Raw genomic sequence first — 22,864 nt, forward strand, 5'->3', positions numbered from 1 at the left:
TTTATAATAATGCCCCACCTTAAAATTCATATAACTCAAGCACCTCTGTACACGGTCTTCTGACATCACTCGCCACACTACACTGACTATAAGTCAGCCCTTTACATGGACTACCTATAATACGTGCATTAATAACTCTTATGATATCTGAAATTATATAACGTGACAGAACATAGTTCAGGGTAAAGTGGTGAGTATGTTAATTTTTTAAAAATGATCCATTGATCTATGGCAGAATAAAAAAAAAATAAGCGTGTTCTCCACTTGTGTTTTTAGCCGCCCCCAGGGAGGTGATGTCAACAGGGGGGAATTGTTTATATTAATATGGAGAAGAGGGCTCACGTGGCCCCCATCCCCAGGTCCATTATGGCTCCGGGGACCCCATCCCCTAGGGGCCGAGTCTCATTACATAGTGGGAGGGGGGCAAGCGCTCCCCCCCTCCCGGGCTGATTTTGGCCAGGGAATCTCATTGCCCAGGGCCTGGCCAAACTGAAATAGGGGTAGGGGGGGCCCACAGCCTCTATCCGATGGCCGATTTCTGCCCGGGGGACCACATCTACTAGGGCCTGGCAAAGTTAAAAAGAGGCAGATGGCACGCATACCCCCACCCCGGGCCAATTTTGGGCCATTCCCTAGGGCCCTGCTACAATAACAAAGCATACAGGGGCCTGCGTGGTCCTCCTTCCTAAGCCATTAATGGCCCTAGGGACCCCATCCCCCAGGGCCAGCTCCTGCTATGTCTCGAGGTGCCCACCCCCTGAACATAGAGGATTCCCTACCCACACTGGCATGGACAGGGAAACGTGTATTTGCTTTCACTTGATGGGAGAAATTTCAAAACTCATGCCAAGCAAGAGCAAACATGAAGTATGTTCTCAGTAGGCAGGATCTGTATATTGCTCCCACCTGCAGGAAGCATCATCTTTAGCTGCTTCCAGCAGACGGGAGCAATGCTGGCTCCCGGTGGAGGCGGAGAACCAGTTGGGGCAGTGGGGGCCTTTGGGCTCCCCCTGCAGCCTCAAACCATAATGTAGTGGGTGCCATGAGTGGGCACCAGGGCATCCATCCTTTGTTGGCTGGCCCCATGGAATAGGGTCCCTGGGGTCAGAATCAGCCCATGGAGGGGGGCTGCATAACCCACTCCTCTAAAAAAATGCGCACTGACCTGGGGAATGGGGTCCCAGGGCCAAAATTGTCCCAGGCATGGGATCCCGGGGCAAAATTGGTCCAGGGAGGGGGACACGGGGCCCCCTCCCCAACATATTGTGCCAGGACCTGGGAGATGAGGTCCATGGAGCCAAAATATGCCTGGGGTGCCCCTCCCCATTAAATATACTGCTGGGCCCGGGACGATGGGGTCCCTGGGGCCGATATTGGCCTGGAGAAGGGAGCTGCGTGCCTCCTTCCCCTAAAATATTTTGCTGGGCCCCATGAGATGGGGTCCACATGGCAATAAGTAGCACAGGGATGGAGGCCCTATGCCCCCCTTCCCCTAAAAAATGTACCGGGCCCCTGAGGACAAGATCCCCAGGGCCAAAAGGAGCCCAAGAGAGGGTCCGTAGGGGATTGCCACAGGGCCTGGCTATTTAGACCTGTAGTCTTACTTTAGACCTGGAGTCAAATCTTAGACTTCAGGTGTAAAGGTAGACTTTAGGTCTAATCTTAGACTTTAGATGTAAAGTTAGACTTCAGGTCTAAAGTTAGACTTCAGGTCTAAAGTTAGACTTCAGGTCTAAAGTTAGACTGCAGGTCTAAAATTAGACATTAGGTCTGAACTTAAGTCTTCAGGTCTAAAGTTAGACTTCAGGTCTAAGTTTACTTTTGTAAATCGGGCCCCCAGTGTCCAGCATAAAGTCACAATCAAGAGAAAGCTCTCCCCCTTTTCACAAGACATTTTAAGGGGGGGCAAAATGTTCCAAAAAGGAGGCACCTCTGGCCTATTCCGCCCTCTGCAAAGCCGCCTACAAAGCCTGCTGGGACATTTCAAAATGGCATCACCATGGAGTCACTAGTCATATCCGCTCTGGGTGCCTCAGCTAAGCCCCTCACCGACATCACTGCTAAGGCCTTTCTAAACAAATCTTGAAAGGGAGCAACCCCTCTTGTGTTGGCTCCAGAGGTCCGATCTCCCTCCTTTGTTTAGTGAGCTGGCCCATCCCTGTTACAGTGTGACAGCTGACTGATTGATGCAGATCATTCCGCCCAACCCTTTTCCTCTTCAGGAGCTGAGTGAAGCACTATTAATTGCTCCTTTTTTTGGGGGGAGGCCTTTTTTTCCAGCTGATGAAGAGAAATGTAATTAACTTGCCACAGCTGGGTGACAAAAGGCCTGGGCTCTGATCCTGAGCTGAGTCAAAGAAATATGACAATCCTAGATGACCCATAAACTGTACAGATATCTTTTTGGAACTTGTAGAATTTATTTTCCCGACACGGGCTACACCCCAATTCGATATGTCACTAGTCTCTGTAGGCCAAAGGGCAGTAAAGCTGCACTGTAAGGCAGCCCTCCCATAGGTGTATAATGCAGTGTCACTGCAGACAAGACAGTAAACCACATAGAATTTCCCTAAGAGTGTACACGAACAGTATGAGTCCTACTCCAAGACAATAGCCAATCGCAGTCCCCTCTGCACAAGGCTTCCTGTGCGCAGCTACCAGGCTGTGCATCACAGGAGTCTCCTATGCGCAGATCTCACACATGTGCACACACATGTGCATACGTGTTCATGTGTAACCAGCTGTGTCGGAGCAGCCTTATCCTAAATGGCGGTGGTAAACCTGTGTAGTCCCCTATTGTGAGACTCACCCACAGTAAAAAGGTCAAAAACTAGGTGGTCAAAAAGCAAAACAATCCAGGCAGATTTGATGGGCAGAATCCATTTCCTTACACCAGTTCACCAGCATCATCTTTACGTATGAATCAACATCATATCTCATGCTGACGCCTCCCAGCTCATACTCTCCCTCTCCAACAAGATGCCCAACACCTGGACCAAGTGAATGCAGCCTCTGCTTCCAAACACTCAAGATGCTCAAGAAGATCTTCAAATGGCTCACAACCAACATATGAAGAATCGTCACCCAAGCCCTCATCACCAGGAACCTGGTTTATGATAATTCACTCTATGCTAGAATCAATGCTCTAATGGCCAGAATTCTTCCGACCATGTAAAATGCAGAGGCCAGGTTCCCCCTTAACCTCACATCCTGCACTTACATCACCCTGCACCACAAAAGCTCCACTGGCTTCCAATCAACAAACGAGTACTCTTCAAACTCCTTAAGTACACACACAATGCCTTACACAACATTGGCCCCACGTACCTCAACAACTTCATAAACTTTCACAAATCTATCAAACACTTCCACTCACGTGGACTCCTACTCGCATACGCCCCTCACATACTCAGAACTAGTCGTTGCTTCACCTACCTCTTGCCTAAAAAGCCTGGAATGCCCGGTCCCTGAACATCAGAGCTTCAGTTCTTGAATTCTGCAAGAAACTGAAGACCTGACTCTTCACCTATCCCAACCCTGGGTCAGTCATAGAGCTCCTGCTTCAGCACTAGGATACCCTTAGGGTGAGTTGTGCACTACACAAATACACATTACATTACTTATAGTGTATAACATTTTGTGAGTTCTAAATAGTGAATTAATATTATTCGCTAATTATGAACTGAAAAATCTTGTTTTTGAACATGCAGCCCTTTCTCACCCACACATGAATGTCCCCAATTTTCTCTGTGAGCTTCACCAAAATACCTTTCTATGGTGGACTCGGAACATCCAGTTTATGTCTCTCTCACTCCTTTCTCCATGAGTGCTTCTGAAGACCTCTGTGTGGGTTGCTTTTTACTTCTATCCATGAGTATCTCTCTGTCCCTCTGTATGGTTGTCTCTCACTTCTTTTTGCAGGTGCCCAGGCAGGCACGCAGGCCTCAACAGCCACTCTGGTGGAAAGGGCCCTCATTTCTCCAAGGGGCCCCCATTCAGCTAAATCCCAACAAATATTTGTAAGATGTAGGATACCCAGGGGCTCCTCATCCCATTCTGCAGGGAGGCAAATTAGTTTAAGTTACACCACTGCAGGTACCCATCTTTGGGTATCTTGTTCCCATCTCTGTGTGTGTCCGAAACTATCCTCTGTGGGTGTCTCCCATTCCACTCTCTTGTCAGGTGCTTTCAACACAATCTGTGGCTGAATCTCACCTCCTATATAGTTCCACCACTCTCTGTCACCTCCATATATGTCTCCCAGTCCTTCAATTCTTTTACCTTTCGCTCTCTCTCTTTCTCTTTTTTCTCTCTCGCTTTCTTTGTCTCACTTTCTCTGCCACTCTCCCTTCTGTCTTAGCTCTGTCTCTCTAACACTTCCTCACTGCTTCTACTTTCTGTGTCTACCTCTCTCTGTTTCTCTCACTCTCTCTCTCACACACACATACACACACACACTTTATTTTCTTCTCACATCTCCCTCAAACTCTCTACACTCCATCCTATTCTGTCTCTCTCTTGCACAATCTTTCCCTCTCTCACTCTGTCTTTCTCACTGCCTCATTCTTTTCCTATACCTCTCTAGTTCTTTTCCTCTTCACCCCTCTTCTATCTCTGTTTTTTACTAGCTGTTTTCATGGGTGACTCTTACTTCTTCGCTGGTGGTGTCTCTCAGTCTCACCATTGTATGTTCTAGTTATGGCTCTCTCATGTTGTGTCTCTCATCCCTTCACCCTCAGCCTCCTGCACGATAGTCACTGTAGATGTCTCTTACCTCTCCAGCAGTGTCGCTTCCCCCTGTCGAGACATAGGTCACACGGTGCACTATTCCATCCCTGTAGGGGCTCTCCCAGTGCACCTGGGCTTTGCTATGAGTAATATCTGAAAAGTGCAGGCTCCTTGCGGGCTCCAGTGTCACTGCAAGGAAGAAGCAGAGACGAGTGCGTTAGTGAATCATAGAAATTGTGCGATCACATCCCCACAGGAGAGTGTACACTTGGATTATAGAGAGCTTTCTAATCATCCGAGGGAACGTGGGGGCATACAATCAAGAAACTGCGTTAAAATGATCGCCGCTTTAGCGGCAGAAAACTGCCGCTAAAGCGGCGATAATGGGCTTGATAATATGCCCTTGAGAATTCCCATAGAAGCCCATGTTCTGGTGTGAATATGGGCTTCTATTGGAATTCTCTGCGGCATATTATCAAGCCCATTATCGCTGCTTTAGCGGCAGTTTTCTGCCGCTAGAGCGGCGATAATTTTAACGCCATGCTTGATAAAATGCCCCTAAGTTAATTACTTATGGAGAACATTCAGAAAAACACAGAGAGGTGCCCCATGGAGAGAACACTCAATCCAAGGAACACGGCAGAGTGAGTTAGCGACCTGCGTGAAATTTGCATGAAATAACCATAGAAGCATGAGATAATTTCCTACAGAAATGATTCAATGCAACTGGGAGTAATTTAGAAGGTTAGTGACATATTTAGAACATAGAAATCAACAGAGAGAAGGCAGCTGGCAATTCGGCAAGAAAGTGGGTGAATCCTGCACAGAAAGAAAGAAGTGATATAGTGACCTATGGAAAAGGTCCAGAAAAGGACTGAGATAGGGACTTTAAGAGGTAGGGTGTACAAAACACCAATGAGCGGTGAGCTAATGACTGTACAGGTCAAGCAATTAAAACACTAGTAATGGTGTGGATTAATAGCTTAAAGACAGCATACACGCCAAAGCATACACATACGCAAGCTATCTGTGGAACATGCAATTAAAGTACCAGAGATCAGTGGCTAAAAAACGTAGGTGCATATTTACAAGCCCCTTGTGCCATCAGTGTGCGTCACTTTTGTGACGCACCGGCGGCGCAATTTGGTGCTCCATATTTACAAGGACATGTTAAGCGATCCTGCGTGGCTTTTTGTGTCCTTGTAAATACGTCCCTGTCTCACGCAGCACTTTGGATGACAAAGGCGTTCCATGGGTGTTGCTGTGGGTGTTCCCATGCAACACCCATGGATTCTGCCACATTCCCAGATTTACAAGGTTTCGTAAACCTGGGAATGGTTCAGAATCCTACACCTCCCCAGGGCAGACGTAAGGAGGCACAACAAGGAGAAATTCTTTTATTTCTCCTCGTTCTTTCCTCTTTCTAAGTGTGCTGCAGAATGCACGGTGTCCCTTCCAGCACAAAAACAATCATTTCCCGCAACGCAGGCACGCTTGCACCATGGTGCAAGGGTGCCAGCATTGACGCATGGCAGCCAATTGTGCACCATCACAGGGTAGAGCACAGGGATCCATCATATTGATATAAATATGATGCATCCCTGTGCTCTGAAACTAACGCCCCACGGCACAGCCAAATGGCTTGCAGCATCGTGTGGCATTACTTTCTCTTAAATAGGGTCCATAGTTTGTGCAGCCAAAGCACCACAGTGAAGTATGCTAGGAATCCACCAAAGTATACAAGCTAAAGTACGAGAGAGGAGCCCTCCAGTGGTTCATCTAGAGAACTTGCAGTAGAAATACAAATGAGGAATAACTTAACACCATAAAGAAAGACTATATAAATCAATCAAAGCGCAAGCGTCTTATAGAGAGAATGTAGGAAACCATCAGTAGGCAGTACCATAGTTTTCACTTCAGAGGGGAGAGATGGTCACCTATAGGAAAACGACTAAGTAGAGCCTAAGAGTGATCTCTAGAGAAAGCATGCATATTAAATAACAAGGGTAGAAAAAGCATGTGAGTTTAAGCATCAGCTTCAAAGGTTTCGGCATCATGGATTTATTTTAGCTGGTTGACAACCCACCTTTCAACTAGCAATAGACACCAGAGTCCACCCTGGCTAAAAGTCAGAAGCACTTTCTAGGGCTGAAACAAAAAGACATCACGCGGCTTCTGTACTGGAGTTGCTGGACTTACCAGCAGAACATGGCACTAAGGACTGTTAAGTAATAAGTCATAATTTTCAAGGACGTATCAAAATAACCAGTACAGACCTTCACACATAGAAGTAAATCATTACCAATGATCCATGTTCAACAAAACAAGATGATTGACTTCACCTTGGAGAGCACTGGCATCAACTTTGCAGATCTGTAGGTCTCTGCTTTCATCCTCAAAATATTTTTACCTTATGCTTCCATTGGCACAGGCATCTGGCCACTATGTCAAATGTAAGTTGATGACAGACAAATGTCATTAGATCCCCAGAAATCAATCTTTCTTTATTATAGTGCTTAGTTTGCAAAAGAATAAGTGTCAATGCCTAAGGTTTTGCTCTCAAGCACACAGCCAACACTCTCAAAAGTGATGGTGCCGAATATCAAGGTTGCATAGTTGATTACAACTCATATCTCTTTTATCCACCACTATACAGTCCCTTTCTGGTATCTCACTCTTGCAGGTTGTTTTTCATGCCTGTTTTCTCCTTTTGATATTGTGTTTCTGGTATTCTCTCCCTCCTTCTTTCCTCCTCTTGTATGATTTTTTCACTTGCTCTGTACGAAAGTTTGTTTAGAAAAAATAAGGTCCGGTCCCCAAAAATGAATGCCGGTGACCCCCACCGGCAACCACCACTCCAGTTAAGAATTGGCCTTTAGACACTTACAGGTCAATCCAATGATGAAGGTGTCCCATTTTCATCTGAGTGAGATTGCTTATGATTCTCTGTTGTGTTGGATTTTTTTTTATAATTGTATTTATATAAGCCTTCATACCATGGAAGAGACGGATGGGAACCACTGTACGAAATTGAAATACTAAGGGGTAGAAGGGTATGTGTTTATCAATTTTAGGTACTCTGTGAAGCTGTGTGTGTGGACACAAGTGGCATACGTATTGTACTTTTGTGTTGTTGTCTGTGCATGCAACTGAAGTGAAAAGTAGTAAGGTAGTGACATCAAGCACTAGTAGCTGGTGTGTGTATGAAATGTCATATATATTAGAAGGTTATGAGTATTATGCATGTGTGGGAGACACTACTCTGCCTGTATCAAAAAAAGAGTGCTGCTTTGCTTGTCCATGTAGGAGAAAGTGGGACAATAGACATGTTCATGCATGCACATACCAACCTTGTATAGCAGTGTTTGTGACATGTGGGGTATGTCTTGAACCCCACTTAGGTGTGGCACAATCACACCCTGGTAATAGCCCTTGTTTCAAATGATACTCAAGATTCGTTGTCCAGGCAGTGTCCAAGCAGTGTCCGGGTATGCACTATTTGTCCTGTAATATTTATATGCAGGCTTTACCAAGAAGTCTTTGGGGGAATTGAACTGACTGGAAAACAGGGAAACTACATTAAAGCTTGGGCTAAGGAGAATCAGCCAATTCTGGTGATGAGAAAGAATATAGGAGATTGTTGAGTCAGGTACTTTGATAACGACATGACAGGAACATTTGAGAAAGTTGTTCTTCTGGGACTGCATTGTTCTTCTGAGTGATAAGCCCTATTTCATCTGAAGAACATGGAATTTCATTTGAAACTCAGTTGATATTTCAGATGCTGAATTTGTAAGTGAAATATGCTAACTATATACGGATTTCTGTAAACATATAATTCAATTTTTAATGTTATTTTGGTTTTAATTTGTACAAATCTGTACATATATATATTAGCTTGGCTACTGCATTACTTGCAATTAAGTGCTGTAAAAACAATAAAACTAAACAAGGTGTGCGCTCATGACCAATAGTGTGTAAACCATAGCACCTAAGAGGTATGAATAATGTACCTCAACAGTGTGGAATCACATGATAAGAGAAAAGGCAAAGACATGCAGAAGTGTGGAATTAAAGAACCAGAGAGTAGTTACATAGGGATTTCTAAGAAAGCATGTGCAATTGAACCACCTGGTAGGGGTAATGTTACTGTGAGAAACTGGGTTCAGGGGTGTGTAAGCCCTTCTCAAGCATCAGTCACAAACCTTGTCAGGGTCAACTAGAAAAAGTTAATAAATTAACCTGTGCTTAACCCTCTGGTAGCTGGGCACAAAAACAGTCACGCCTAACTTAGAGGCAAAGTGTAAAGTATTTATTCAGCACTAAACAGTAATAAAGTGAAAACCCACCACAAGAAAAATCCCCCCAAAAAAGAGTACCATTTAATAAAATATTTGACCCTAAAATGAAAATATCCAATCAGTAGAACCAGAGTTATGAAATTTTTAAGTTTAAAGTGAAAAATAGCACCAAAAAGAACAAAGCACTAACTGTGTGTATCAGGTAGCACAAGACTGGGGCAAAGTAGAAAGTCCGTGATTCGGACTTGAAAGAATTTCGGAAGAAAAATGTCGAAGAATGTAAAATTCGGCAGAGCAAGGCAGCCGCCGGTGCTCGAGGAGATGGCATCAAGGATGTCGTGGTGAAGATTTAGCCCACGGAGTCACTTTGGTAGTCCTAGGCTCAGGCAGAAAAGCAGATCTTCAGCAGGAGGGCAGCTCTCTTAGGACACCGGGCAGGCTTCGGGCAGGCTTCAGGCAGCACGGAAGTCCTCTTGGAGAAACAGGGCAGTCCTCGGAAGTACACAGCAGGCCTTAGGCAGCAGGGCAGTTCTCTGAGAGTCCAGAAGTAATGTGAAGAGTGGGTCTGAGGGTCCTAATTTTATACCTGGTGCCAGCTTTGAAATGGAAGAAATATCTGGAGTTCACCCCAGAGGTGTCTGGAATTTTCTGCCTCCTTGTCCTAGTCCTACAATGTCTGTAGGCACAAAAGGCTATTCTGAAGTTCTATGTGTGTTGGCTAAGGCAATGTCTTTGAAGTTCAAGCGGACTGTGCACAGCTCCACCCCTTCCATCCTGCCAATATTTAGTCCCCCTACCATGTGACTATCTGGGAGGAATACACAAAGGTTAACTGCCAACTACATCTAGTCAGGTCTTCCAGGAAACAGGTTCCAGGGATCAAATGGTTAGGAGAAGAAAATGCCAACTTTCTAAAAGTAGTATAATACGGGGTTACGTCCAATATTGATGGTGAGATAGGATGTGGGAAACGTTTTTTACCAAAAAAGAAGATCTGACCACCTTATTTTGGTTCCTGCTATTTATTTCAGCAGATTATGGGCCAATGGAAATATTTTTTCTTGGTCCTGGCTATTTCTTTGCCATTACTTGAACAACTTTTACACAAAGTTGTTCAAGTAATGGCAAAGAAATAGCCAGGACCAAGAAAAAATATTTCCATTGGTCTATAATCTGCTGAAATAAATTGCAGGAACCAAAATAAGGTGGTCAGATCTTCTTTTTTTGTAAGAACCTTCTAAAAGTGGCATTTTCAGAATTTCAACTTAAAATCTGATTTTGCAATTAAAGAGGGTTTTAAATAGGCCTGGGCGAAAATTTAGTTCCGTTCGCGGAAATTGCGATAATTTGACATTTTCGCGTTCCGCGGAGAGCGCGAAAATGTCAAAAATTCCGGTTTCCGCAGCTTGGCGATAATTTGTTTCTTGCTCGCGCTGTTAAATAATACATTCTCGCGCGCGCGCGATCGCCTTACCTGAATCCCTGCGTTCGCCGACAAGTTTTCTTGATCCGGTCGCGTTCTCCATGAGATGTTGTATTGTTTTTAGCCATTTGCGCTGTCTCGCGACAGTTCGCGTCCGCAGTGACGTCATGCGTCGCGCGATCACGTCTTTCTTCTCGCGATCATGCACCGCGAGACAACTCAAAACAAGATGGCCGCACCCGCTAGCAACCACATGGGTAAGTTGGCGACCCGCAACCATGCAGAAAATCTCGCGAACATGCCGGAAAAAAACTTCCGCATCTTCGCGATATTTCCGCTTGTTTGCGATAATTTTAAACATTTTCGCGATAATTTGTGAAAGTTAATTTCGCAAATTCCGCCCACCCCTAGTTTTAAATTGAAATTCCTTAGACACAAAACATGAGATTTACACCTTCTCCCAAACAAAAGTTATGACTTATTAAATGTAATAAGGTAACCCAATGATAGCCTATGGAAGAAGTAGGCCTCACAGTTAGAAACAACAAATGTCAGTTTTTCACTAAGAGAACATATGAAACTTAAAAATGCATGTCCATTTTTTTAAATACAATGCACTCTGCCCAATGGCCTGTTTAGGGCCTAACGTAAAAGTAGCTTGTATGTATAAAAAAGGAATTTTCAGGCTTGGCAAAAGTTTTATTTTGTTAAGTTGAATTGGCAGTTTAAAACTACATGCAGGTTGTAAAGGCAGGCTTGAGACATGTAAAGGGTTATTTAAGTGGATGACACAATCAGTGCTGCAGGCCCACTAGTAGCATTTAATTTACCTACTCTTGGTAAATAATATACCACTTCTGAAGGAACTTATAAGTAAATTAAATATGCCAATCAGTTGTAAGACAATTTGACCATGTTTTATGGAGTGATCACAAGCACTTTTGCACTGGTCAGCAGTGGTAAAGTACCCAGAATCCTAATGCCAGCAAAAACAAAATCAGCACAAGAGAAGGAGAGAAACCAAAAGATTTGTGGGTGACCCTGCAGAGAGGACCAAGTCCAACAGTTGCCTACTTAGAAAATGGAGGAACGAATGTCCTAGGGCTTGGTGTAAAAAGGATTTTTATGGTTTTAAAGCCTGCGATTCGCAAAATCACCAGTTTTCTAAGAGAACAAAATATATTTTTCCCTATATATGAAAGCCCTTTTGTGAGTCAGAAAAGTCTTTCAGACTTGTAAAATGGTTTTTGCAACCATGTCCAAATTACAAATAGTAGGAGACGTGAATTCCTTTTTGTGATTCAGAGAAGGATTTATCAATGGTTTGTGAGCACAATTGTGGTCTCAAGCTATCACTCAGATACCAACACCTCAAAAGGTTGGTATCTGATTCACAAAGTGGAAGCTGTCATGGTGGGATAACGTCCCCTTTGGGAATCATGACAGATGTCTATGGGGAGCAGGTGGTGGTCTACAGGGCCACTGTCTGCTGTCCTCGATGTCTTCCCAAGTTACCAAACTGGAACTTTTGTGTTTTTTTTAAAGTAGCACCAGACCCTTAATGGACATGGACTACGTTAAAAAAAATGTTTCCCCTTTGGGGATGTGAATGCTTGGATGTAGGTCACCTGCCCCTTGCCGCCCTCCATCCATGCAGTTGCAATCAATCACAGGGGATCGCAAACTGCAAAATTATCAATTAGTATTCACTGGGCAGGTGGTTTTATGACCCCCTGTGAATATGCAATGAAATAGGTCATATTGCAAATTCAATTCCCATTCACAAACCAGTCAGTGTGCAAACTGAATTGCCAGTTTGAAAATGAGAATATGAGATCAGGCCCCAAAAGAAAATGCAAAGCAATGCACCATAGAGGGGTGAGCTTGTGACCTGCAGGAAGAGTGCATAATGGGAATAAAGGAGAGGACTAAGGTAGAGACCTGTATTATGCACAACGTACAGATGTGAAATTCATAAATAACATATCTGTCACAACTCATAGGAGCACAGATGAGTCTGGCAGCTTGGAGTGAGCAGAGAAATAATAGAGCACAAGGGACATTGCACAGAAGGAGAATGCAACAAAAAGTGCCAACTCGTTTCACAGATAGTGCCCAGAATTCCCAGGCAGCATGATGTAGCAGTCAAAGGGAGCAACACCCAGCAGAGAAGCAGCTGAGCACATGCCTGTTGCACAGTGGATATGGAAAGTTGAATTCCACAGCACTAGCACATGATAAAATATGGAACTTTCAGACCTGGAGGGAATTTTAAATTATGTCAGCGTAATGCACATAATTTCGGGAATTTCTCATTCCGCTTGCTATGCAAAATTCCCAATATTAGGCCATTAGATCACTTCACGTAATTATGCCATGATGGCAGTAAGTATTTACATAGGAAGGCACAATTCAGAGTAAAAATGTGCAGTCAAAGCGCAGGTACAACACAACGCGAGAGGCTGTTGTTCACGGTGCTCTTGTTTGAGTGCACCCTCGCGCCCAAAATTGGCATAAGGATTAATCTCGTACTAAAATACAGCGCAAAATGACAGATTTACATATTACATATTTACCCATAGTTGTGTGCAATTTAGCCTTAATTTAGCATAATTATGTGAAAGTAAATTACACAAAGTTTGCACACACCTACTTGCAATGGCAGTAGAGAATTAGGCATGGGTTTTGGGTACTCACAGGTGGTCTCCTGGGCAGTTGCTGGGTCACTGGCTTCTTCTCCATACAGTGCATACACAGTGAGTGAATAGTCAGTGCTTGGGGCCAGGCCATCAAACTGTACCTCTGTGTCTGTCACCTTGACCTGAGGAGCATAAGAAGACACAGTAACATGACATGAGCATGGCCTTCAATCAGGGTGGTGGAGGCACCATCGTGGTACTAATAAGGTGTCCATTGTGGCTTCATTGGTTCTAGGCAATTCCAGATATGAGCTAGGTCAATGAACAGAGGGAATAAATAGTATTTGTGCAAAAGTTCACAATGTCAAAGCAGGTACAGCTGGACTCTTCATGAAGGTCATGAGGTACTGAAATAGAGAATGAGCCTGCACACCAGTTTGGAGGTAGTTGTCTTGGCTTAAATGTTAAAATGTTGAAAAGTTAAATATCTGTGAAGCGTGCTGTCATGTGCTGGGGTTTACCCCTAACCCCTGTGTGAACTATAATCAAATGAGGAGGAATGGAATGACCCAAACCTACATGATGCACTGCTGTGGACTGAAATAGTCTCAAACAAATTTTAATTTTAACCAAATTATTTGAACACAAAATATACATCAAGTAATGGCCTATGGAATTATCATAGTGAATCACAATCTGACAAAATCGTTGAACAGAAGTGAAAAATCTAAATTTTTACAGAGATATTTTCTCCTGGAAGTCCTGTTAATGCACAAGCAACAAACGTACATAAATAAGACATAACATAATCTTCTTTGCACAAAAAATCCCAATGCATTTCGGGTTTTTAAACCCTTCTTCAGGGGGTAAGCATGATCAAGAGGAATTCAATTGGTCCACCGTAATGAAAACTACAACAGAACAGAAAGTGACATTATGTTCATATGTTGGTTACATTTGAGAATACTACCTTGAGGTACTACCATCCGCAGCATGAACAAATCCCTCCATGTCTCCCACAGCAAGAGACGAGGGATGTAATAACTGAATGTGATCAGAACATCACATCCCTCTTTTATTTAAAAAAAATAAAAAAAAACATCCTATGCTTGATCTCATTGACAGACATACCTATCACCACCTTTTATTGTCTCAAAGGTGCAAATCCCACCTTCTTAAATAAATCTTTCTACCCTAGAGCCCTCTATTTGTGCTGCTGATTAATTTAGCCCTTTCTGCTAGCTGACAGTACCTTGCAGCATGAGCCTTGCAGTTTGGTTTCACTATAAGCAGGGGCCACATGACAGGTGGTGCTAGGATACTATGTGTTCTTTGTTAACAAATAGTTGAAAATGCCATCATTATTATTCAGTAATCTCTTTGCTCTGATTAATATATATTCATCCCAGGTCTTACATGTGTGATGTGAGCCACCTCACAGCAAGGGTTATGATGCCCACGCTTCTATGTAAATCCACATTTTGGCCCCTACATCTCATCTGATGGCCATCAGAGGTCTACCACCTGTGCACCCCCTGTGTTGATTACCAATGACTCACTGAACACAAAGCCATATGTGTCCACTGAGAGGGAGGGTGGGCTCATAAGAAATGGAACATGGAAGTCTGAATTGGTGTTCAGAGATTTCTGTGAAGTAATCTAGGCCTCACCTCCATATCCTCTTTCTTGCCTCAGTCCGTGCATCTATGAGGATATACAAAACCACCAACTTATCCTCAGTCAAAAGAAATCAACAATGCCAGACTGCCAGCACATGTGATTTATGCACCTTGTTACAGCACTTAGGCCGAAAACACCAGAGACAAACCCGAAAGAACAAGATGTATCTACCTAGGTCCATTGTGACTAATAGAAGTGGAAGGTGTAATCCATGTACCCTGGTAAAATCTTGGTACAGCTCATTCATGAGCAGAGAAAAGAGACCAGGATGACCACCTTAACAATATGGGTCTATGTCTCACTCTCTTAGGTTCTCAGCTTTCTCTGGATGCTCCTCACACTGGGAATATGTAGGGCTTATCCTCCTGGACATTCTTTCTTCCTGTAGGGCCAGGCAAGCACCTTTCTTCTCGCAGCAGAGAGACACACTTCTAGGCATCAGGGCAGATTGTCAGCCCCTTCAGCAAGACGTGCAGATATCTGGTGATGTCCCATCACCTCTGGCATAATAGGTGTCCGGCAGACACCAGGTCTGGTCACACAGCAGTCCTTTGAGTAGTCTTTAGAACACTCCCTTCCTTAGTCACTAAGAACTTTGAAATAGAACGAATTGGGGGGGTTTGTATTAATCTTTTGTACATATTTTCCAGATAGGGCATGTAGATCTACTGTGTAAGGTTTCAGACACAGTATGGGTTGGTGCTCTTTCAAATGTCACTTCCAGGCTGTTCTCCGGGCACAGCTTTTATGCAAAAAGAATGCTTGCATAGCAGTTAACAATGGTACTAGCTGCAAGCCGGAGGACCCAAAACAAGGGCACAGTGAGGTTTGCGTTCTCTGCTTCGGGTTGTCATCAGCCTCCCTGAGGCAGCAATCAGAGACAGACCAAAGGGCTGTCCCTACTTCGAAACGTTATCAGACAAAAAAACAGAAATTACAGTCTCACCTCTTACATTCACTAAATGACTCTGCCTGTTATAAGAGCAAGCCTGTGCACTCCTCTAGGTCACAGAACTGGTCCTGGATAGTACATTGTCAGGGACAGCACCAGGGCCTTAAGTGGGGGGGGGGGGGCTGGGGGGGTCCTAGCACCCACAGTTTTTTGGGGGGGCTTTGAAAGGGGTCTCTAGGGGGTTCTATTTTCGGGTGTTAAAGTTAGGGTGACCAGACGTCCCGGTTTTTGTTGGTGTTTCCGGTGAGCATGCGTGCGCACTGCTTAAAGCGTGACGTCATTGTTGCAGGAAGGGAAGTCCTTTGAAGAGAGACACTTTCTCTCGTGATTTCCCTTCTCTTTGAACACGCAGCGCCACCTACGTCATCGTGCCAGCCATCGGCATAACAACAGCTGGTTAGAACCGGCACGACCCTGCTTTTACGGCCTGCAGCAAGATTTCTCCAGCAACCAGTGTGACCCTGCTCTTCCTTAAAGCAAGCGAGGGACGAGGGTCTACAACAGAATCCAGCAGCAGTGAAAAGGAAACTTTCCTTCGTTACGCCTCCCCAGCCCTACCAGCACCGTCGGGACCCTGCCTCCGCATCAGAGCTGCCTCAGCCAGGATCCTTTTGAAGCCACACAAGACTTGCCCTCCCAGCCTGTAAGCCCGCAAATAAGTATTTTAATGGCCGTTTTTTTAATCCCCTTCCCCGCAGCTTTCTCATTCCGCCGCAAAGCGCCATTCATCTTTTTTAAAACACTTTCACTGCCAATGCTGACTTGCTCTGTTTATTGATTTTTATATGCGGTGGTAAAGCACCCTCATAGAAAGCACTGCGTGTGCGTAGAAAAGATTGAACAGCCCTCCGAAGGGAAATCAAGGCAAATATTGAGCACCACTGGTTCCCCAGAATTTGAAAATATTGTTGCAATTGAGAATTTTAGTTTTGCTTGTGACTGCATTGAAAATGTTCAGGCACAATTCAGAAGTAAGTAGATATCTCAAGTCAATAGTAAAGCCGACCCAGACGGACCCCTCTGAGTTTCATTTTCATCTACTTTCAGATTTCTCTGCTCTTCCTATGTTTACTAACACTGATGTAATTAAGTCCTGTGTGACACTCTACACAGATGGGGAATATACAATCACACTGACTGGTACCAGGTATAAGGCTGATGTGCAACTTCGCTTCGACTCGTGATTTCACAAATCCATTACACTTGGGTTTCTGAGTGAGGGAAAAGTGATAGGTGGAATGCTTGAATTATGCCATATTTTATATTTTTGAAAAATGACATCAAACATCTTAAAGGAAACCATTAGTCAGCATCAAGTGCCTTTGTTAACTATGCAGTCTCAGCGAAATTGCTTAGTTACTACTGGGATACCAAATAACACTTACTTGAAATTAGACAGTTTCCCTTAAGTGTGTAATAACACAATAATTAAAGAAAAATGGGATGCAATGGACCGCAAGTGCTCACTTAAAGCCAGCTCAACAAACTTTGGGCAAATTTGCACCGATTACTGTGGAATTTCTCTCTGGTGCTGGTTAAGTTTGCTCCAGTCTTAAATTGGCATTTTCTCCAAACAACTGTTGGGAAATATCCTCTTCTAAGTACACTGTTAGTTTTTTTCTTTAACGGAGTGTTATATAGCGCGAACTTGACCCGAATCGGGTATCAGAGCAGTTTACATAATAGCGCTAGTTGCGTTACATGAGGATACAATCATTTTTTTGTAGTTGGTACTTAATAAATATACCTTTTTGCCTATTTTATTATCCTTTGCTGGATGCGACTTCATGATTTTCTTAAGCACACAATGCTAGTTATCTTGATTTAGACCACGTCCCTACTCGGATAGGCCACACCCCTTTAAGAAAGTTGCCACGCCCCTTTTAGAGCACCCCCAGTTTTTTTCTCACTTAAAGCCCTGGACAGCCCTAAGCCTGTGCTCAGATGCTAAACTGGCGTGACACCGAGGCGAAACCAAAATAAAAGTCAGGATACTAGATATGCACGCAGTCAGTGTATATGAAGTTATACTCAACTCAAAGCCTTTACAGAGTCCTGTGTTGTGTCACTTACCCAGGGAATAAACTTCTAGACTTACAACATACTCGGAAGGGAAACCAGTGAGGATCACATGCATTGTGGGTCTTCAAGATCCCTGTACAGCTATTGATACATTTCTCAGAATGCCCTGCTGTAAGAGCCCACATTTCCCAATTTCCATGCTGCCAGTTGCAGTTTCCAGGAGGTTAGCTGCACAGGAACTTCAGAAATGAGGTGACAAATGGACATTGGGAACAAATGTCCTTGGACAATCAATAGTTTGCTTAGCAATGGAACTGTCTTATTCATCTTAAACAAGATTCAAGAACAATAACCCAGTCCTCTTTCTTCCTAATACTGGCACTGACTGGAGGACTTCAGCCCCTTGCAGAAGACACAGAGTAGTGTCTTCAGCAAGGGGCAAAAAAGAGCATTCAATCACCAGGCTCTCTCCTCCTGAAGGCAAGAGCAAAACAGAAGAAACTGTAAATTATCCCCCCCCCCCAGAAAATAGGTTTTGTTTCTAAGGCAGAAGCAAACAACGTCTTTTCGTACCTAGTTGCAAGATAATATTTTCTGTGCATGCTACCACACACTGGCTAAGGACAGATGGCACAAATATACTGAGAGCTAGAAGAATTTCTGACCTCTTGCCAAGTAAAGTATCAAAAGAAATCTCAGAGAAATCACAATAAATCCGCACTCATGCCACTCCAGAATCTATAAAGCCGTAGGCAAAAAGGAAAATAGATTGCACCAGTCATTTTGTTTTTCAGAAGACATTTGATCATCAAGAAAATTACATAACATTATTCATGAATATTCAGGACTCTGCATGTACAGACTCAAAAATGATCACCTACCAAGAGCAATATGTTGCTCTGGCTGACTATGTTGTTACAAAAACTATAGACCTAGAAATCTACCTGGAGAAGATGAAGGGGGAATATGCAGCCTCCATGATCTCATTTCTCATGTAGCAAACAAACCAAGGTCTGAAGCTACACCTCTACTACCCTTTAACCCTTGAAGTCTTTGTCAGTACCACAAAAGCTTTCTGCTCAGCTGGATCACCAACTCACCTCTGTCCAGCAAATACACTTTAGGACATTTCCTTAACACTTGATTTGATTTGTTGTCTTGTATAGCGCTTGAATCACCCTCGAGAGGGTATCTCAGCGCTCTGGATATGCAGCAAAGCAGTGGCAAGGGGCTTCATGCTTAGAACAGGGCAGTTTTCAGGATTTTCCTGAACTTCCAGTGGTCAGGGCATTGTCTTAAGGCGAGAGGAAGTTGATTCCAGATGAGAGGGGCCTGGTAAGAGAAAGATTTTCCTCCCGTTCTTCCACTGTAATCTCTGCTAGTCATCATCAAGACCTCATTGAAAACTGGAAACTTACCTGGCTAACTCAAAATTGCCTACACAAACGTGTTCCAAGAAAAATGGCTTTGATGCCATGAATTATTGTAAGTATTCATCAATAGCTAATGGATACTTCTTATAAGGCCTATGGGAAATCACACAATGTTTCCTTGTGAAGTTTCACAAATGTTAACACAAGATGTGGGTTACAAGTATGTCACATGACTGTTTGACATGCAGACAAACTTTGCTTTACACATGGTCACATGGTATACTGGATGGAGAAAATGTGTCTTGGTTCGATATTTACAACACAAACCATACTCCTGCATGTAAAAATTGGTCATATATATAGTATACAATTATGAGAATTTTTGCTTAATGCAAATTTTGAAAATTGGTTGGCATATTTTCAATTTTGCCCATGATTACTTCTTAGGCAACTCATTGAAAGATGTATTTCTAATCAAATAGGCGGATTTACTTAACGTAATACCTTAATTTGGACATTCAAAAATGATTATTTCTGGGCCACACTGCTGAAACAGCAAATACAGCCACATGGGATACTATAACAAGCATTTGCAAAGCGATAGTTCTCACATTTGCGAGAGTTTGAGCTATTGGCATAGTAAATGGTAATGCCTTTTATTTATGTGTTTACAAAACCTGCAAGCGGTGCGTAAACACCGCTTGCAGGTTTTGTAAACACATAAATAAATGGCATTATCATTTACAATACCAATAGCTCAAACTCTAGCAAATGGGAGACCTTAAGCAATCGCATCACCCGTGCTTTCTGTAAAACATTTTTTTTAAATAGACAAAAAAAGAATGGCATTCGGCCGTGTTTGGCCAGCATATAAGAAAAGAAAAGTACAGCCACCATGGTGTGCCACACTGGATAAATGATAAGAATAAAAAGTGTTGAGGGAGAGCGTATCCTGCCTGTGTTGCAGACAGGACAAACCTATTTAAGAAATTAGTGCTCTGATGCTGTAATTAAAGCCTACCGAATAACAACACATTTAACAGGGGGTGTTATCGTGGGAGGTTACAAGCAGGGAAAAGGCGGTACTAAGGAGGGACTACTAAGCCTATAGACCAATGAAAAGACATAATTTACAAAGGACAGGGACTGGAGCATATTAAAAAGATGGGCAGAAAGTCCACTGCTGTCATTCCCTGATGCTAGGTCTGGACACATTTAATTTATGCCTGCATAATCTTGCATAATTCCTTCATTTGGCATTACAGTTGTTAGGTCAAGTGCCTGAGCTTGTGCCATTATACTATATTTCATAATTGAGACTTTGTTTGGGTAACAATCCTATCACAGGAGCAGAGGAAAAATGAAAATGAACCAACACAATGACGAATTTCACGCTAAACTATAGTGCAAACTGCTGAAGCCAGCATTTTGCAGATATTACAGAAATTAATTTTATTTATGATTTTGGAACTCAAATGAGATCCACATAAAAGGATAACACATGGAAAATACATTTTCATGCATTTAAAATCAAAATAAAAACAGAAAAAGAACATTTTGAGAACCTCTAGTATATATCTAGAAAGCTTTTTAAAAAGTTGAAGATTTTATAACAAAACATTTCATTGGGGGGATTATAAATGGTGTCTAAGAATGTGGTGGCAGACAAAATATTTAATTTTAAACAAATTGGTCTCAACCAATTACGCCGGTGTAAAAGCAGAGCTGGGCAGACAAAGAGTACATGAGTGATATCCTGAGAAGCATTATTACAAAGATTACACAGTGCTGAAGAACCATACCATCTAGACAATAAATTATTCAAAGGAAGACGATCCTGCCTCAATAGAAACAAAAAGCGGCGTACACCATGAGGAAGGTTCCAGGTAACATAGGGTTGTATTTTCCTTATTAGGCAGGAATCAATGGCCGGGGAAACACCTTTCTTTAAGATGAGGGCTTCCCTATCCATCCCAAAACTTAATTTCCATGTAGCTAGTTTCAAGGTGGACTTCAGCTGATATGCAGATAGTGTAAAAGTGCTGATTCATCCAATTGTAAAAGATCAACTGCAATTCTGAAATTCTTTACAATTAGGGAGTGCTCTTTTAGGGATCCCAGTAGTTCTTTTTTAATAAGATATCTTAGAGTCCCGGGTTCTCCCTTTACAATATTAAAGACCCATCGCACTAGCCCAGCGAGGCCCTGGACCCAACTGCTACGCAGGCCAAATTCCAACCTAAGAGCGGCCACGGTCCAAGCGGTATTAACCGTAGTTAAATACCGCAAGATCTTGCCCTCCGTAACGTTCAAAAAACCCCATTTACCCAATTCAAGTAATTCTATGCCATACAGTAGGGAAGCTAGGATTTTGGCACGGAAGACCTCTAGCAGAAGGGCAAAATGTCTTCTGCCAGTAGATCTATAAAGAGAACTTAAACTTTTACATTGTGCCAATGCCTTCCGGGTATTATTTGCTATATGGGCCTTATCACTTAAATTACCAGATATTGTTTTTCCTAGGAAGACATAAGATTTTACAACTTCCAACTTCTGTCCACCTACAGACCAAGTAAAGCTCCCATATTTCAGCTTTTTCGTTCCCGTCATACACATTACTTTACTTTTAGACACATTTATCCTCAGATAGTGTGTCTCTGCGTAATCATGTAGTGCCTGTAGACGATTGTTTAATCCTCTTGGAGTTAGGTCCAATATTAATATATCGTCTGCGTATAACAGACAGACAATCGGCTTGTCCCCTAATACAGGGGCAATACCATCGCTTAATGACAGGGCATGGGGGAGGTCAGATATATATAGGGAAAATAATAAAGGGGACAATAAACAACCTTGTTTTAGTCCATTAACTGAAGAAATAACTTCAGAGTGAAGAGCCCGAACCAGCTCCAGGATCGTGGTTGGCATGCCCAGGTCCGATAATTTCCTCCACAGCAAAGGACGATCTACTTTGTCAAATGCTGTGGAGAAGTCTATGAAGGCTGCATAGACTTTCCCTCCTCGGACTTTGATGTATTTTTCTGATATAACTTGTAATGCCGTTAACACATAATTTAGCATAATTCTGTCTGCATTTTGTGTTATTACAGCAAAGAAAATTATGCAAATATCACCCAGACCTACCCAAGAGTTGACAATTGCTCCACTCTTCCTCACTTCTTCCATCTGCCCTCTACCTAATTTTATTTAATTTCAGATGCTACAACAACACTAATGAAACACACAAATCATAAAGGGGTGGACGGAGCTTTTGGAATTTGACTCAGTGGAATTCCACGTAGTTACATAAAAACTCTAGTGAGATTCTGCAGAGTTCCACCAACGGGCGATAGGCACGTCACACTGCTCGCGATGTGATTAATTGCTGGGACAGCGTTCCGAGCTGAAAAATGCAACCTGCACCAGGCAGCGCACCAGAGGGTGCAGCTACTCAAGTTGATTTTGTTGCCACTCAAGTATATTTTCTAATCAAGCAGCAGCCTGGCTGTGAACGTTAACGACCACCCTCGGCCGCCCGTGTCAGAAAAAATCCTGACAGATGTCCTTTTAGTGACTGGACATTGCGCTAGGGAACACCACAGCTCAGTCGCCAACTAACTATTCTGGAGCCACACACAAGAAAAAATGCCACCACGCAGCAATTTGCGGAATTTGGCTGGAACTCTACTTTACAGGAGTAATGCGGAGTCGCCAAAATTCTGCCAATTCCGCAAACAGAACGGAAT

At 43.2% G+C, this 22,864-nt stretch overlaps 1 protein-coding gene across 2 annotated transcripts in view; it reads right to left on the reverse strand.

The window, feature by feature from the left end:
* The window catches only part of COL20A1 (collagen type XX alpha 1 chain), a 537,383-nt gene that overhangs the window by 283,287 nt on the left and 231,232 nt on the right, over positions 1-22,864 (reverse strand). For both annotated transcript variants that reach the window (XM_085619699.1, XM_085619698.1), the window contains exons 14-15: positions 13,150-13,273; positions 4,775-4,917 (exon numbers count right to left, since the gene is read on the reverse strand). In XM_085619699.1, coding sequence (XP_085475825.1) covers positions 4,775-4,917; positions 13,150-13,273 — 267 coding nt within the window. The remainder of the gene's footprint in view (positions 1-4,774; positions 4,918-13,149; positions 13,274-22,864) is intronic.

This window comes from Triturus cristatus, chromosome 7 (assembly GCF_964204655.1).
Source record: "Triturus cristatus chromosome 7, aTriCri1.1, whole genome shotgun sequence".
Taxonomy (NCBI): Eukaryota; Metazoa; Chordata; class Amphibia; order Caudata; family Salamandridae; genus Triturus; species Triturus cristatus.